The 18258-nt window shown below is 45.7% G+C and overlaps 3 protein-coding genes and 1 long non-coding RNA gene across 18 annotated transcripts; 3 read left to right on the top strand and 1 right to left on the bottom strand.

Moving 5' to 3' along the window:
- The first annotated feature begins 959 nt into the window (after nt 1-959).
- LOC117839723 (glucan endo-1,3-beta-glucosidase 8) lies at nt 960-4459 on the top strand. Its single transcript, XM_034720129.2, has 2 exons — nt 960-1934; nt 3144-4459. Exons 1-2 carry the CDS (start codon nt 1588-1590, stop codon nt 4282-4284), a joined length of 1488 nt encoding a protein of 495 aa, XP_034576020.1. The 5' UTR covers nt 960-1587; the 3' UTR covers nt 4285-4459.
- A 2025-nt stretch (nt 4460-6484) lies between these two features.
- LOC117839725 (uncharacterized) lies at nt 6485-9897 on the top strand. The gene is made up of 7 exons (XM_034720131.2): nt 6485-6853; nt 6949-7025; nt 7175-7309; nt 8158-8212; nt 8371-8458; nt 9100-9198; nt 9313-9897. The coding sequence occupies exons 1-7, from the start codon at nt 6588-6590 to the stop codon at nt 9439-9441; spliced, it is 849 nt and encodes a 282-aa protein (XP_034576022.1). The 5' UTR covers nt 6485-6587; the 3' UTR covers nt 9442-9897.
- A 1798-nt stretch (nt 9898-11695) lies between these two features.
- On the top strand, nt 11696-12294 carry LOC117839727 (plant cysteine oxidase 2). Its single transcript, XM_034720134.2, has 2 exons — nt 11696-12077; nt 12167-12294. The coding sequence occupies exons 1-2, from the start codon at nt 11696-11698 to the stop codon at nt 12292-12294; spliced, it is 510 nt and encodes a 169-aa protein (XP_034576025.2).
- Nucleotides 12295-13242: 948 nt separating this feature from the next.
- On the bottom strand, nt 13243-17479 carry LOC117839731 (uncharacterized). 15 transcript variants are annotated; one of them, XR_011897153.1, is made up of 6 exons: nt 15861-17478; nt 15033-15761; nt 14719-14774; nt 14499-14631; nt 13984-14067; nt 13243-13832 (listed from the first exon to the last, which is right to left on the bottom strand). It is a non-coding gene; the product is annotated as an uncharacterized lncRNA (long non-coding RNA). The 15 variants fall into 15 exon arrangements; XR_011897150.1 differs by having other exon boundaries at nt 14499-14774; nt 15033-15125; nt 15403-15761; nt 15861-17475; XR_011897147.1 differs by having other exon boundaries at nt 14499-15125; nt 15403-15463; nt 15556-15761; nt 15861-17475.
- Nucleotides 17480-18258: the final 779 nt, after the last annotated feature.

The following is an 18258-nucleotide window of genomic DNA, read 5'->3' as shown; positions in this document are numbered from 1 at the left end:
GGCTGGCTTCCCTTTTCATGTGATTCCCTTGCGTCGTGATCGACCCTGCTTTGGCGCTTTGTTCGCTTCTTCCATTCCGCATATCATATACCGCATCGTCTGACGAACCGCGCGGGGGAAAGAAAGTTGCTCGATCGGTTCTTCTCCGACGAGCACACTGGGCAGGTTTGGTTACAGCGACATGTAGTATGAAAGAAGCTTTCATTAGTGCTGCTAACCTATGTGCATGCGCCATGGGGAAAGAGGCTTTAGTTCATGACGTTTTCTCTCTTGTCTGCGTCTCTGATGAAATGGAAACACCCCAGCAAGGAATTCGTTCCATCTTCCGTCAGCTGTTCTGGAACGATTCCATGGATGGTCAGGATCGAGCCGCCCAAGCTGAAGCGAAAGACCGACCCATCTGAGTGTTAAAAAATCGAAAATATAACGACAAAAAGGTTCATTTAATTTGAGGGCTTGGATTCACCTAATTTAATTAACGTTCAATGATTAGGCACTGCTACTAGTCTAATAGGTCGTCACGATGAATTTTAATTTTGTGCATGATTTAGGAGGTGTGATCGTCCTGTTCTTGGCCGATTGATCTCTCAAGTTCAACGTGCTTCCCAAATTCACCTCTGTCGACTGTCGTCCACGTGCTAAGCACGACTGCGTTGGCCGATTTAACCTCCTCTATAAAAACAATGGCAACATGGTTAAACAACAACATTTCAGTCCACTCTCCCAGTCATCTATTTTCCTGAAGAAATTCAATGAGTAACCCATCTACTTCATGCGCTTTCCTAATCCAGTTTTGGTCGAAAGGAGCCCACGCAGGGACTTCACGAAAGAGCAGGAATCGTGAACGTCTCTTTTGTGCACATAACGCTCCAAAGAGCCCTCGCTATCAATTCACACCACCCATCACTCGCATTAGCCACTTAACCTATCCCGTAGCTTAACATCACCTCAAGAACAGAAGAAGAAGAAAAAAATCCTCCGCCTTTACGCCAAGAAAAATCTGAATCCACCAGCCTGTGAGCCTGAACCCGGTTGCGACACATTTTGACCCGAGGCTTCACCGTGTCCCTCCTTCCTTTTCTCCTACTACCTGACGAAGATTTATCGAGAACAGTTGAAACCATCCCTATGATATGTCCCTTCATCTCTCGTTCACTTCGTCCCTCTCCTCTGCGTTGGCCTGGTGACAAATCGACAACTGCATCCTCATGTACTCCTACAATCTTAATGTGGGATGTTTACGAAAGCGAAGCTGCAGTACAAGTAGTTCTTGGATTGTAAAAGTTGGAAGCTTTTCCCCCCCTGAGCAGCTCTGCCTTTCTCCTTACACCTATGTGGTTCTTCGTCATCACACGTTCTGCTCTGTTCTATCCAAAATCCCCTGTCCTTGTCCCCCTCGAATAACAAAAGCAAGCCAGCCGGCCACTAGAAGAACAAATCCCCGTTGCCCACCGCCTCCAATCTCTCCATCATCCGTTTCGCGTCGGCTTCTTCCTCCTCCTACCACCCAAGAGAACCAATTCGCACCTGCGCGCGCGTTCGTGCATGTTCGCAGCTGATAGCGACAGCTAGCTAGCGTCGTCTTCCATGGCGGCGGCGAGCTATCATTGGCTGGCCGTCATGGCCGCTCTGGTGGTGGCGTTGGTCGCCGGGCTGCCGGCGGCGGGAGCGCTCGGGGTGAACTGGGGCACGATGGCGACGCACAGGCTGCCGTCGGGCACCGTGGTGCGGATGCTGCAGGACAACGGCATCAGGAAGGTGAAGCTGTTCGACGCCGACCCCGGGCCGATGGACGCGCTCGCCGGCAGCGGCATCGAGGTGATGGTGGGCATCCCCAACAACATGCTGGACATGATGACCGACTACGGCACGGCCAGGGACTGGGTGCACGAGAACGTCAGCCGCTACAACTTCGACGGCGGCGTGACCATCAAGTGAGTCTGTCCTGGTGCTCGATCGGAGCTCCATCCTCTCTTATTAGCTTTGACATGATCCTACTCGCTCTCTGGTTCTTTGGTTAGATGGCCATGGCCAACTGGTCTTGGTGCAATCCTTTTCAGCTATGCAGTTGATGCTTCAGGTGTCGTGCTATGATTGTAGGCTGCGGCTGCCGTGCTTTTGTAAAGCGTTTATCTTTTTTTTTTTCAAGTCAAAACATTATAGTTTCCCTGCAAAAAAGAAAGGTCATGTTCTTATAATGGTCACTCACAGGTCACAACAAAATGTTACCCGAAACTGTAAAGGTACAGTTGAATAAACTGATTTCCATAATCGTACAATAGCCAAAAAAAGGAGGCCCTTAAGTTCACTGAAATGGATGGGGATGCTTATCTTTTCTAATGAACATAATGAGATTTTTTTTAAGTTTGATTATGACACGTAGACATTCTTGGGTGCAGTTCAGACTGCATGAAAGGATACTTTGTATGCTGGTTCTAGGAGGTTAGTATCAGCACCGTTGATGCTTCTTCATCAGCATATTTGGCCACTTCTTTACTACAGAGTTCAAGCATGTATGACAGAAATCTTTAGAAGCCTTTTCTGTCAGCTGATTCGGAGGAGTCCTTTATGATCAGTAAAGTGTCTAACCTGACATCAAGTTGCGACATAAAGCTATGGATATCCATTGCATTTGTACTGTCAAGTTGCTGTCTGAAGAAGGATCTAACCTTGGGTGTTATCTGCTAGGCCTTGTGGGGGCTGAGATGTCTGAAGATAAGTTACATGCCCTTCTGAAAGCACAAGAATATTCCCCCTAAATTCTTGGGGATTAGTTCTCTTAAAGTAGGACACTTATCTAATTGCAGTGGCCACTGGGCGCCTACTGGACATGCACTACCCTATAGGCTATAGGACATGAGATCTCTTTAAAGTTTTCAGATAGATGCTTTAGTTTTGCACGTAAAGTTCATCCCTTGGAAGATCTTCAGATAAGGAGCTTTTACAACACCCCATGGCACTGTAGCTTGTCTGAAAAAAAAACCCTGATGGCAGATGACATAGATTAGTCGATGCCGATTATTTTGATTTCAGTTACTGCATGCCACACTAGCATTCTCACTGTCTGGCCAAGTTGTAAAATTACTCAGCTAGATGTTTTTGGATTTGGAGAGATAAATAATGCGGTCAAAATTTGCCTGCAGATACGTAGCCGTTGGGAATGAGCCCTTCCTGTCGGCTTTCAACGGCACGTTCCTGAACGTGACGTTGCCCGCCCTGCAGAACATCCAGCGCGCGCTCGACGACGCCGGCCTCGGCGAGAGCATAAAGGCCACCGTCCCGCTGAACGCCGACGTGTACAACTCCCCGGTGAGCAACCCCGTCCCGTCCGCCGGCCGGTTCCGGTCGGACATCGCCGACCTCATGACGGAGATCGTGCAGTTCCTCAACCAGAGCGGCGCACCCTTCACCGTCAACATCTACCCGTTCCTGAGCCTCTACGGCAGCGACGGCTTCCCGCTCGACTACGCCTTCTTCGACGGCACGAGCAGCCCCGTCGTGGACGCCGGCAGCGGCATCACGTACACCAACGTGTTCGACGCCAACTTCGACACGCTCGTGTCCGCGCTAGCCGCGGCGGGAGCCGGCGGTCTCCCCGTCGTCGTCGGCGAGGTCGGCTGGCCGACCGACGGCGACACGCACGCCACCGCCGCGTACGCGCAGAAGTTCTACGCGGGCCTGCTGCGGAAGCTGGCGGCGAACGCCGGCACGCCGCTGCGGCCGAGCCAGTACATCGAGGTGTACCTGTTCAGCCTCATCGACGAGGACGCCAAGAGCGTGGCCCCGGGAAACTTCGAGCGCCACTGGGGCATCGTGCGGTACGACGGCCAGCCCAAGTACCCGATGGACCTGTCCGGCGGGCAGGGCGGGAACGCGGCGCCGGCGGCGCTCGTGGCGGCGCGCGGGGTCCGATACCTGCCTCGGCAGTGGTGCGTGGCGAACCCCAACGCGCCGGACACGAGCAGGATCAGCGATGGCGTCGCCTACGCGTGCAGCCTCTCCGACTGCACCGCGCTCGGCTACGGCTCGTCGTGCAACGGCTTGGACGCCGCCGGCAACGCGTCGTACGCGTTCAACATGTACTTCCAGGTGCAGAACCAGGCGGAGGGCAGCTGCGACTTCCAGGGGCTCGCCGTGACGACGGCGCAGAACCCGTCCACGGATGCCTGCAACTTCACCATACAGATCGAGCCGTCGGCCGCGGGGAGACGGCGGCGCGCCCCGGTGGCGGCCGCTCTGCCGCTCCTCTTGGTTCTTCGCGCTGTCCTGCAGGTTGTTCTGTGACGTACTGGTGTGAATTGTGATGTTAACAATTAGAGGAGGAGGGGTCTCTCCTGTAAAGATTTTTGTTTGGTCTTGTAGATAATCCTGTGTTAACATATTATTCTGAGGTGCATAATGTAATCCCGGCCCTTTCGGTTTAAGGACGTATATACTCTTTCTCGTTTTGATTTTTCTAGATGCATAGAGAGAATAATACATTTTGCACGTCTCCTAACAGGTTGCAACAAATCAATATTTTTCGCAGCACCTCTGTCGTTTTTCAAGGTCAGATGATTGTGACATTGCCTAAAAGTATTTTGATGAATAATGCTGGTGCAAGCACTTGGAATGTGTAGGACCGGTATGCTACATCATTCTCCTTTTGGGGATCAGTTGGAATCCTCACCTTCAACAAATTTGTGGGGTCCTCCATTCCGCCTCAGTGTTCGAAAAGTTTTAGGGTTCAATTAGCCATGGTTGTCTGATGTCAGATGGCACTCCAATGGCACAAAGGATGGTATGCTGTTGGTTGGCAATGGAAATTTATAGGGATGCAAGTTTCAAAATTCTAGGGGTCCATGCAAAAAAACACATCTTTACTAGTTCTCTTGTCCCCTTGGAATTTTTTTTCCAGGAAAGACTTGTCCCCTTGGATTTATAGGCCCAAAAGAACTAGAGTGGTGTAACTGGCGACCCTTGTGTATTTGTCTACCCACTTACAGCTGTACTTGGATCAAGGAGAATCTGGAGGAAGGTCCCGTTTGGTTTCTTTAGTCCGAACTAAAATTCCTATCACATCGAATATTCGAAGGCTAATTAGGAGAATTAAACATGAGCTAATTATAAAACTAATTACACAGATGGAGGCTAATTCACAAGATGAATCTATTAAGCCTAATTAATTCATCATTAGCACATGTTTACTGTAGCATCACATTGTCAAAGCATGGACTAATTAGGTTTAATAGATTCGTCTCGCAAATTAGCCTCCATCTGTGCAATTGATTTTGTAATTAGTCTATGTTTAATACTCCTAATTAGTATCTAAACATTCGATATGATAGGAATTTTAGTTCGGACTAAAGAACCACGAGGGCTAAGGCTAAAGAACTATAGCGGTTGGTGACCCTTGCATAGAAAATTGGTAGTATTCTATATGAATTTGGAAGAAAATATAAATAAAATAAAATAAAATAAAAAGGTCCATATAAAATACAAATAATAAATAACTAAGATTAGTTAAACTTAAATAAGGGTCCTAGATAACCATTGCGTTAAGAGTCTCTAGACTGGAAAGTGAAACAGTAACCAACGTACAAAGATTAGGAGTACAACAATGATAGCACGGCGGTACAATCATGTGATAGCCGTGATCTGATCCCAGCCCCCAATCGCAAGGCTGGTGTAGTGAGATGGTGACGGCTTGCTATGTAGCACCGTGATAAGTGGACGGACGAGATCTGAAAAAATTAGTTGAGAAAGAACTGTAGATGATGCAGTCATGTACAGAGCGTTGACATGATCTAGAACGAAGGAATATGGAAGTTGACGTTTGACATTCACGCTCACCCATACCAAGCTCCAATTAGTGTTAAAGAAAAAGTGAACGGCGTGCACCATCAGGCGTCAGGCACTTGAATTGGACAAGTGGGGGAGGGGGTGGTGCATTCCTACACCGTGCAATCACTTGGTATTTGTTCGAACAGGTTGACGCCCGCGCGGCATGCATGAGGACACGCACAACAGACAGACACACAGAGAACGAAGGACCTGGAGGCTGGAGCCGCACACTGACCACCGGCCTCCTGTCTCTGCTCCGCCTTCTTCCCCGTGCATTCGTGCGTGCTTCACATGTAGTACTCGATCCTTGCCATGGATACCGTCAGTCCCATCCAAGCATCCACGTGTCCCCACCTCAGATCGGAAGGAAATCTGGCATGGCAACGACTGCGGCTGTTTTGGAGTGGCAAGAGGCCCAAGAGCCCGACGAGAGTGGCGCGCCGTTTCTGTAGGCCCAAGCCTGCCTGTGGTAAGCGGCCGATTTGGTCCGGTCCCGAGGGCCTCCAGGCCCGCGATGCATGTGGCCCATACGCTGATGACGAATTACGGGCCCGGAATGAAACGCGGCCCGGAAGAAGCTTTGCTCCCCACTGCCGGGCGCGGCCCAACGATCTCCCCGCAAGCAACCACCTTATCCCCTCGCTATCCCCTCCTCCCTTGCCCACTCCATAGTCCATTGCGAGGTCGCTGGTCGCTGCTGCCCTCCGCTGCTCCGATCCTTCCGCCGGCGGGCCACCCACGCACCGCCGCGCGCGCCGGACGAAATGGAAGCAGCGCCAGCCGCTCGCACCTTCTCCCCGTCTTCCTCCTCAGCAGGAGCTAGACCTCGCCATACTCTCGCCTACCCGGCCCCGCAGCGCGCCCGGGCGCTCGCGGCACCGCCTCCGTCGCGCGCCGTCGCCTCCTCCCGCGCGCCGCTGGTGGTGTCCAGCCCGCCGCCCGCGTCACCGGGGCCTCCCGCGGCCGCGCACGCCAAGGTCGACCGCTCCGGCCGCTTCTGCAGCCCCCGCGCCGCCCGGGAGCTCGCGCTGTGAGTTTCGTTTCCCCCCAGCTTCAGCAGCGGCTTCAGTTGGCTTCAGCCACTGTTATTTTCTGGAGGTGAATCGCTACTTCCGCCTGCCGCAGGATGATTTCCTACGCTGCGTGCCTGGAGGGCGCTGACGTCGTCCGGCTCTTCGACCGCAGGATCAGCGCGAGACGAGGTCAGGATTCTCCCCGTGCTTCCTCGCGTGGTTGTTCCAAGGACCAGCGTGTCGAATCGCTCGGCTCAAATTCTGTGGCGTTCTCTAGATGGATTTGAATTTGATTTGCTGTTCGTTCTCTTATTTCGGTTCCCCCCACGTTTGTTCAGAGCCCGGGTATGTTTTCGACAAGGCATGCCTATTGAGTTACAACCATATGAGCTTCGGCGGGGGACCTCTCGAGGTTGGGACGGAGGAGGAGGCTGAGAAGCTGACCAGCCAGAACGAGAAGGATTCGGCCAACGGTAACTACTATATGACCATGCTTCTTCCAGTTCATCTCTGAAGACGGTTCGCTTCTAGATGTCAATGCGATTACAGCTGGAGCTGTAACTTGTTCGTAAATTTGTGACAATTTACACTTCCAATTTGATCATAATTTTAAGATGGAATATCTCTATCCAGGGAGCTCCCAAAATGGACTAGTTCAGTTGGTTACCAATTCCATTGTAGCAAGTTTTTACAGTTATTCTTTGGACAATGTCCGACATAAAACCCACCATAGAGTTTAGCTGATTCCTCTTTGAACAAATTTCAAGCTGGTGCTATGAGAACAATTAATGCAGTGTTCTGACTTCTGAAAGGCGCAAGGTGCTAGGCGAGTAGCTGTGTGGCACTTAACACCTGATTGGGATAGTAGGCAATTAGGCTCTATGATGGTGGGTGGCAAATAACGCCTTGATGTCACTTTGTTAAGCTAGGTGGTCAACGTTAAGAACAGTGACATAATGAATTACTGAGTTGGACCTCAAATTTAAGATTCAAATGGGTGTGTATCTTGAAGCTCTAGTTTGTTTTGGTCTGTTCTATTCTCGAACTATGTGCCAAAACACTTTGAATTGACAAGTTGATAATTGCTGACCGTTGCCAGTGTGCATGTTTTCCATCAGCTCAATGGCATCTATACTGTTGAACACCATAAACATATCCTTATGATGCATTTACGTGGCTCAAATTAACTGGATACATTTTTCTTCCTATAGTTTGTGAAATCAACTGAGTAACTGTAGATTTATTTTTTCTGTAAATACGTTCCACTAGTGTTTGGTTATTGTTGTGCAAATAGTTTGACATGTTGTTATCTTGTAATCAGAAGCAGAAGTTCTTTCAGCTCCTCCAAAGCTGGTTTACAACAACTTTGTCTTAAGGTATACTTTCCTTCTTGTCCCATTCTATTGAAGGCATATATTGGGTATTGACACACTGTGTTCTGATATATACGATAAAATTTAATGCATATTTAGTATTTAGTTCCACAACTCTTATACTTGCAACTTGCATTCTAATTACATGTTTCCTAGTACAGGTTGTCCAGGGAACTTTTAGTGGCTGTTGCCAGTGGATGGGATAAACATGTTGATATCATCGAGAAAATAATTCCCCAGACTTGGAAGGTTGGATGACTTTTCCTAATATTGTTTCTATTCATCAGATCTTCCGAACATGCATGAAGCTGTTCATATGTTTATAAGTTTGGTTATATGAATCCTTATTCTGTATACTATGTTGCATCACCTTTTTTAACAACACTGCACAAGTGAATAATCACTCTGGTGCATACCAAAAGCTGTATGACTATCAAGGATTATTTCCTGCTTTTCTTTTTGGCATTGCTTGGCCACTTGTTCAGTATGATGTAGTGAATTTTGATGGCTCCCATGGTTCCATTGTGGCATAATCTGTGCTCCTTTACACCTTTACGTTTTTACTACCTCTTCTCTATACTTAATTTTCCTGCATAGTTATTTAGTTATTTGCTATAGGCACCACTGTTTCCTCATTCTTAGTTATTTTATTTCAATGTTTGTTACTACTATCTGGAGCTCAGAAGCCAAATTTTTTAAAATAAAAGTTAAAGAAATAAGCAAATATAATATACTACTTCATTGATTCCTCGTTCTTCAGTTTTTAATCTGCTTTCTATTGAAACTATCAAACTAACATCCAGGTAGTGCCTGTTTGTATTTTAATATTTTACTCTCTTGGTTAAATTATAAAAAACATGCTGTTCACACATGGAAAATTTCATGGTCAGGATGAGCCTGTGGCAAGGATACTTGAGCTCTGCATTCTCCATATTGCTATGGCAGAGATGACATCAAAAGGAACACCTCACAAAGTTGTCATTAACGAGGTTCTTATTTACCCCTATCTACTTTTGCAGTATATAAAAGAAGAATGGTGCTTTCTTGTAGCTATATTGGGGTACTAGTAGAATGAATGTCTCTTCATACGCCTTATTTTTCAGGCAGTAGATCTGGCAAAACGATTTTGTGACGGTGGTGCCCCTCGGGTAATTAATGGATGCCTTCGAACATTTGTAAAGGATCACGTCGACATTACAGGTACTAATCAAGCAGCTGAACCAAAAGCGTGAAGTTTTGCAAATACCATGTATGGTACATCAGAATGGTGACTGAAATAGAGAAGTATGGAGAAAACATGGCTCTTCTTGGAGTTCAGGCGAAGTCTTTTCGTCCTGAAGAAACCAAACATGCTGGGCTCATCAATGAGCCGGAAATATTTCAGTCTTACCGAATATTGGATCATTAGGTGAAGTATACAGAGTCAGAGCAACTGGTGATGCACATTCATGATCCATCTGAAACAACCGGAGGGTACTACTTCTGATAGCCTATAGTCCTGCTGATTAATGTGGTCAGATACTAAGATGAATTACAAGTTCTGTAAAACTTGATGTATATGTAGAAGGTTATGCTTGGCACTAGCTCATGCTCGGAGAGACTGGGATGTTTCAATTTTCATAATGTGAGGCAATGAACGTACACTCATTTTAGGATAATGAATTTTGGTGTGTGTGCTTATACTTGAACTCATTTTAGTCCCTTCAAACCATTTTTTTTAAGATTGAAAAAAATTGTAATATCCCGCCTAAATATTTTTTTAACCCAAACGCAGGTCGTTTTTTTTTTGGCCTCACATCTGCTGGTTTTATTTGTTTTCATATTCCTTCTGGTTGTATTGATCATCTAAATGGCACTTATGCGAATCTTCTACGTTAGTGCATAAACTTTGCTGTGTCCTCCCTTCGTACAGTGTGGCTACTGGCGATGTATTGAGCTTCGTAACAAACTAGCAGGTCATGTGGTTTTTTATTATCAACCAATACTACATATGGATATGAAGTGTTCAGGGATGTTTTCGGAGGAATTTGGAACCTTAATGTTTTCGTTAAGATGCTCGATAAGTCGATAGAGCATCCTTTAGTTGGATATTTACGCTTGATCTGGTGTAATTCGGATGGTTTTATTTTGATCGTATGCTTCTTGCTTGGTCGATGTTGAAGCTTAAAAACATAGGAGTTCAAACTTCAGACCTTTTCAAACTCACATGCTATTCATCAACAGATTAAACTTTTAGATGAATTAAGTGGATGCAGAAAACTCAATATGTTCTACAAGTGGTAGCAAAGATCTTAGTAAATATATTCACACGACACATGCATTTGAGGTTTAAATTAACTAAACAATCTTAGTAACTATCCCAACATCTTCATATAGCAATTTGAAGGACATCCTCATACCAATAGAGAATAATATAATGAAAGACAAATTTTGGTATCACCATTAACATTTCAATTTATGAAAAGCATTTTTAAGGGAAAATCATGATGCTGAAAAATAACATCGTGTCACATGGATAAACCCCATCCGCCAACCTCACATTAATTCGATAAGATTTTTCGTATGTCACAAAACCCAATTCTCTTAAAAATCCTAGCGGCATCAAATCATTTATCATTGCACTCAATCCAAACTTGCCATACGCAGTTTCACTAGCGACAACATTTAGTTGTGATGACGTGTATATGCACGAGAGAAAACCAGTCGCAGGCCCACAGCCTCACGCGCTTCTAGCGACCGCTATAGGACTCCACTTCTATATATAGCCGCAAATGACAAAGAAATGCTTCCATTCCCCGTTCATGAATCTCGATCCTCGTTTACAATTTCGACGCTTCCCCCTGCTTGCGCTCACGTAGCATCAAGCATCCATCCCTATTCGCGACCACCGTCGTCAGACCCAAAGCACCACCACCGCCATCGTCCCTTTTTCCTTGACATGCCTATCTCTTCGTTGCCAACCACAACGCCGCCGCTAGCCTCTTCAATCACAGATGCTCCCCGTCTTCCTCATCGGCTACACTCCGCATCTCTCCTACTCCCTCTGCTTCAGATACACCACCGAGATATTATCGACATATTGGGTACCTCCTACAACTTGCCAGGGCGTGTCCATGTCGTCGTTACTGTGGACCATGGTTGCATGAGCCGTGCTTGCAGTACTGTGGACCACCGAGATTTTGGATTTGAATCGACCTCTAACTCTCTAAGTCAGCATTCAAACATTTCAATTTTTGCGGTGACATATAGATGGTGTTTTCAGGTAGGATCAGACCGGATGACGTCGGGCTTAGGGACGACTTCCGCTTCTCCCACGGGATGAACACTGCCGGCCATCGGAATCCTCCCATCATTACATGCAAATCCATCATCCGGTGCAAAAATTTTGAGGTCACTATATGCATGAATCGATGGGGCCGGTGTGAAATTTATCAGAAATAAGATGAACTGGAACGAGTGTATGCTGATCATCGTCTCGACGTACCGATGGATACGGTGTTGCAGATCGCAGTGCTCTTCCTTCCCAAAGGAACAGTCATGCCCCTCCACGACCACCCGGGCATGACGGTGTTCAGCAAGCTCCTAATCGGGTCGGCGCACGTCGAAGGCTACGACTGGATCCGTCGTCCCCGCACCTTCTCCACCATCTCAGGCTCCAGGATACTCGCCGAGAAGGTGCTGGACCGCGACGTCACGCCGGAATCCGGCGCCCGGGTGCTGTTCCCGGATGCCGGCGGGAACATGCACCGGTTCGTGGCCGGAGAGGAGATGCACCGCGCGTTCCTCGACGTCCTCGCGCCGCCATACGCGCCTACGGAGCGGCGGCGTTGCACCTACTACAAGGACTTTCCCTGCAATCTCTGTGCATGTAAGTACTCGATCGCTCCATGTGTGAAACACGTACTAAATCATCGATGTGGGCTCATGTCAGTTGATGCTTGCCTTGTTTGTTGATAGGTTGGCGGACAAGCGGGCTGACGGAGGCGCAGAGGCGCCCGGGAAAGCTGGCATGGCTACAAGAGGTCGCCAAGCCTAGGGACTTACGGATTATCAGCTTGCAGTATCGAAAACTGATTATCTTCTAGGCTCATCATCCTGTGCAGCAGATTACTTGTTTGGTTTTTGGGTGGTGCAGATGATCGATCCAAATTGTGTATGCCCTGAGTGAAAAATGGTGACTATGACAATGTCACAAAGTAGACGTTCTAGTTGCGCTCACCATGTCAGTGTATCCTTTTTTATTTGGTAGCATGCATCACGTATGTGTAACCAAACATCTATGTCATGGAGCTAATTATAAGTACTTCTTATCTTCATTTGAGTTTGTTAAAGAAATACATCTATTATTAGGATAGTGCCCGTGCGTTGCTATGAGCATCTGAAATTTTAACGAAAATAATAACTATTTTCAAAAACATCATGCAAAACAATAAAACATCTTATGATCAAGTTCGGTAGATACAAATGCAAAAATAAGATACTGACCAATTAGACTAAAAGTGCGCCCACAGTTTAACTGGCAGAAAGTGTACTTGCTATTACTCGAGCAGCGGCTTTGGCCCTCCATGATGTGATGCACGGCATCCACAGTTTTCAATAGTGCTTGTGTAGATGGTGTCGTGAGGAGAAAATCTCCTGTGCTGGTGAGGTCCTGGAATGGAGACAGACCTCGAGATCGTTTTGGAGACTACATCTGCAACAGAGGTAGCTCGTGCTTGGTCAACGCTATAATTATCAACAACAGTATGAGAATATCTTCTAAACATAATCAAGAAGAACTGCGGATTTCACTTGTCAGTTAAGAAGAAAATATAAGTATCAACATGGACCACTACTCACTCCATTGTGATTTTCTTCTACCTGCTTAGTTACAAGTCACACCACAATAGCTAAATATGATCACCTGTACTTTTTAACAAACTTTAGATCGACAGATTACTGCACTATCCAGATAAAATGGTTATATACTTATATGTAGACTCTTTCTATTTAGAAATTAAATAACTAACTTGAATGAATAAAATGGCATCGACTGAAAGTATTAAAATGGTATGTTTGTTGTCTTGCAGATAAATTAGCTTAAGTAATTATTGATACAATGCTGCCATTTTCATCCAGTACCCAGACTATCTTTTAATATAGATCAACAATGGGCTACAACACCAAATACAGCTTCTACCTACTCTTTCGGTTTGCTTAATTATGTTGGCAAATCAAGACTGAATACTCATTATAAAGCGGTCTACAAAACCATCATCACAGCCCATCAAATGTGTATCAATCCTCTTGGTTGCCTCAACCAATGCCTCCAAAGCATCTGTCTCTGCATAACCAAGCCCACCTCGAGATGTTGTGGTGCCAACATATGCAGCAGCCTCGGCAGCAGCAGCAGCCCAGCAACTATCATCACAGCAAACTCTAAGAAAGTTGACTGCCTTGCCAGTCCTAAGAATTCGTTGTGCCAGCACTGGAGAAATTAAAGCTGGAAGCATATCGGACCGAATAAGGTAGCACTCCCACCACAAAGATTCTGCACAACAATGAAGGACTCTGTAAATACATCCTCCAATTCCTCTTCTGTTCCTTTATTCTAGTTAACACACGCAAAACGGCTTAGTTACACCTGCAAGTTGTAATCAAATGGTTAATTTTACTCAGTATTCTCTAAAGTTAAAGGAAAGCATAGAGGAAACTTTATAATACAAAACTGGTGAACTTGCTCAAGCAGTACAAGTGTAGTGCAGAGTATTGAATTTTGAATGCAATAAGCATACCTCCAGGGCAATGCTGAATTCACATCAATGTCTTTCTTGTCTCCTCACTACTGTCATTTGATGTCTTACAGCTTCACATGGACACTGTTAGAAATCATTAGTGAATTTAGAAAATCAAACGACAGCAGAACACATATTCAGAACAGTCAACTGACAGCAATGTTCCATATGACATCCTTTTCTGTTCTACACACTAACACCAGCATTTTATTGTATATATAATAAATAATAAAAAAGAAGAATAGAACTAATTTAGGCAATGCCCATACAGCTTACATTTGTTTGTTTATTCTTCTACCTGCACAGAAGTGCTAATAGTATTAGTTTACACAAATATTAACCCAAACTGAATTAAAGTCTATCCAACTCATGGGACATTGCTCAGTGTATTTCCATTAGTGCTTGATTCTGATTGTCCGATGTGAGTAATAATTATCGCTCCAGGGATAATTAAGTGAATCATAGGAAAATAAAATCTCGACAAAGTAAGGTTGTGCTTAAAATTGGGAACTGACCTAAAGAGTGATATATGGACTGACCATTGACAACAGAACTTTTACGTGAGTCTGTCCTAGTTGGTGAAGCCAAAAACCTCCTCCTCCTCCTGGAAGATCAGCTAGGCTGTTGGGCAATTGCACCCCAGGCCACCTTGCAGATGCAAGCCACATTTGCGATGCGGTCATAGATGGTATGCTCTGCGGCTCAGGAGAGGATGCCAGCACAATTGGAGCTTACCATTAAGCGCAGGTCGAATTGAGAAGCCTGACCAAGAACAGCCCCAAGCAAGGTCCCTGATGAGAAGAGCAAAGCAGCACAGCAATTTTTATTATGGCCAAAAGAAAAGTGAGAAGCTTCTCAATTATTTTTCTCAGTCCCAAACCAAACCAGAAAGAATTCATCTAACATACTAATGGAGATAAGAAAGGACACGTTGTGGAAATATTTGGGAATGTATTATTTCATCAAACCTACAAGAGTTCTAAACATATGAAACTATGAAAAGAAATTGCTGGAAGGACATTGATAGAGCATATCATAAAAGAACATGCCTTTTCCTAGCATTGATGCAGGTCATCTAGATCCTGATCCTCTTTTACACCGTTCCATAGACTTTTAACCTCCCAAAATGATTCTCTACAAATCTTACACATTTCGAACAAGCAATGGCATTGGTGGTAGTAGGCTACAACAAAATATACATGTCGACGTAGGCAAAGAACTAACAAAAGCTTATGAACTTGGCATGAATGGCTCAGCAACGGAATCTTCATTTGGAAGAAAAAGAACAGCTTCATTAACTGTAACATTCTAAATTGTTTTTCAGAGTAGTTATACATCAGGTATCCCTTCTAAGTTCTAACATTCCACACTAAGAAGAGAGATTTAAAGAACAATTGATCAGTTCTGGCATGCACTCACTTAGAAGCTCCAGTGCCCGCACTTTTCAAGATTATTTTCAGAGCCTTATCAAACTTCGAGCCTGAACAAATGTAGTAAAATGCCAATTCTACTCAAGGTTTCTTGAAAACTTCAGAAGCCACAGATATTATTGACAGTTTCTATGATACTAACCCGTAGAAGGACCCCTTGCTATTGTGCTGCAGCCAGCAGTCATAGTGGCAGTGAAGATTGGTGAAATTTTAGCGGTCCACATCAGTACATGCTTCACATCATCACATGGTATCTAACCATCTAGAAGTTGGCTACTGCTCACTTCTTCACTGCTTTAAGCCAGTGCACAAAGATTAGGGTTCAGACTTTCTCAACCCCTTGCCAACCTGAATTTGGTGCAACTCAGAAATGCTATAGTAATGTGCAAGAGATGCATACTTTATCAGCTCTGGATGCAGAAAAACTGAATGGAGAAAAATGTGCACCTTCTGCAACAATGATTGGAGATCATTCAGAGCATTATGCCATGTCCAAGAAAGCGAATCGTACCACGCGCATGGTTGTCGCAAGGACCGAGCTCTCCTCAAGCTCATTGAACTCAACTTACACCATAGTTCAGACATTTCACAAGATTCAGAGCACTATTACAGTGTCCCATCCCGTTACACCTCTGATCTCCTAATTTATCAGTGGCAGACTAACTTACTTGAGGAATAATGAAGTAAAATGAACAGCTTCTATCTTCTGTCTGATCTCAGACTATGTTCAGAGCCTCCCTTCAAGAATTATCGCTCTATCAAAAGCAGCAACCTTGTCTTCTCTTTCAATTTCCAAATCTCTTAGTCTGGTATTCTCTGTCTGTAAGGATTTGCTTTGGTCTATGTAGAAATCGACCTCATTAATCTCATTAGTATAGTTGAAGTGAGAAAGAAATACCGTTATAAGCTGCAATAAGCAAGCTCACAAAATGAATTGAGATAGGATAAACATTTAAATTAACAATACACTATGAGCAAGGACGAAATTCATGACCAGGGATCTGCAACTGTTAATCTCAATGGAATATAATAACATTTAAATAGTACGCTCACATCAATTGCAAGTTGCAACCTATTTACATGCTAAGATAACCAGATGCCTAATTGTCTAGATCTCCATCTACTATTCTGGGAGAGCACAGAGAAAAAAAGACAGAGGAGACTGCATGGGAGGAGAGAGGACGTGAATCACCTCGGCCTGATGGACGGCAAGCAGGTTCGGCCTGGACGAGTGCTGAGGAGTGCGTTCAGGGGGCAGTGCACGGGATCGCCGTCACGCGTGATGCGGCGCCGTCGCTTCCAGGAGCACCAGCCGCCGGTGGGGAACGACGAGTGATGGCTGACCATAGAGGAGTCGGCGGACGGGAGAATCTGCTAGCACCGGCGAATGGGAAAATCTGCTGGTGGACGGGAAACTGCCGACAACTTGTGCTGGGCCTGATCCTAGGGTATGACGGGTGCCACTTGGGTCCGCCCCTGGATGAGATGAGGGAGGACGCGACGCGAGGTAGGGTGGCGGCGCAGCGAAAGTTCGGAACACGAGTGGGTGGCGGCGCGGAAGGGAATCGAGGCATGGAGTGGGAAGAGATGCGATGGCCGATGCGATGCGAGCTGGCCAGATCGGTCTACGGTGAACCGGGTTCATACGAAGAGGTATCTGATAGATATATAATCGATGCCATTAATTTTGGATCTGAGGGCCACGGATGCATCATCTTTCCTCGACTAAGGAGGACGACGACTATACGCGGCGGCGCCATGTGCAACACGGCGGCGCCATGGCCGGAGCATCACCGGAAAAAGCTAGGATGAGCTACGGCGCATAGATTTCGACGAGAAATGGCAAAACGGAAAGAGGCCGTGATGGATGTCTCACTTTAGGTGCCGTGGAGGGCAATAGAGCAGTCGAGTGAAGGAGAGGACCTCCACCACCGCAGCAGGCATCCTCCAGCGATAGGCTCCTTCCAGCGAGGCGATGTTCTTCCTCGTGGAGCGAGAAGTCAGAGGTGAGTCTGAAGATGCGTCCGCGCGGCGATGCCGCGGCGTCAGGGCGGCAGCGGTGCGCAAATGTATTTCATTTGTATTTGTGAATTATTGTCCAAACATTGACTAATTAGATTCAAAAGGTTCATCTCACAAAGTACAACAAAACTGTGCAATTAGTTTTTGATTTTGTCTACATTTAGTACTCTATGACATGTACCGCAAGTTTGATGTGATGGGGAATATTCTTTTTGCATAGTACCAAAGTTGGGAAAAAGGGAACTAAACAAGACCTTAGTTACCCCAAAATCCCAACTTTAGCACTATGCAAAAAGAAATTCCAACTTTGACACTATGCAAAAAGAAGATTCCCCGTCACATCAAACTTACGGTACATGCATGGAGTAATGAATGTAGACGAAATCAAAAACTAATTGCACAGTTTGGTTGTACTTTGCTAGACGAATCTTTTAAGCCTAATTAGTCAATATTTGGACAATAATTCACAAATACAAACGAAACGCTACACTATGCTATAGTGTTATCACAGTAATTTTGGTTGTCCAAAATCGGGCAACTAAACAGACTAGGGCGTAAATCTGTGCTGGTTTCAGCCCAGCCTGATGGGTTTTCCAAAAAGAACTGTTCCTAGTTATTTTTCATGAAGGGATCAAGTTCAGTTTTCATGGAGTAAAAGATAGTAAAAGAAATTAAAGGCAATTGCATACTTTGCTTCCTTCATTTAGCAATTGCCGGGTGGATTAATTCGATTTGGTTTATGGATGCGAGGAAAAGTTTAAAGAAAATAGCTTCACTCCGCAATGTTGAATCAGCGCGCGCGCTGTCGCCCTTCCTGGCGCGC

This window comes from Setaria viridis, chromosome 9, assembly GCF_005286985.2.
Source record: "Setaria viridis chromosome 9, Setaria_viridis_v4.0, whole genome shotgun sequence".
Lineage (NCBI taxonomy): Eukaryota > Viridiplantae > Streptophyta > Magnoliopsida > Poales > Poaceae > Setaria > Setaria viridis.
Note: the sequence above shows the minus strand (reverse complement) of the source record. Positions and strands in the feature narration are given on the sequence as shown.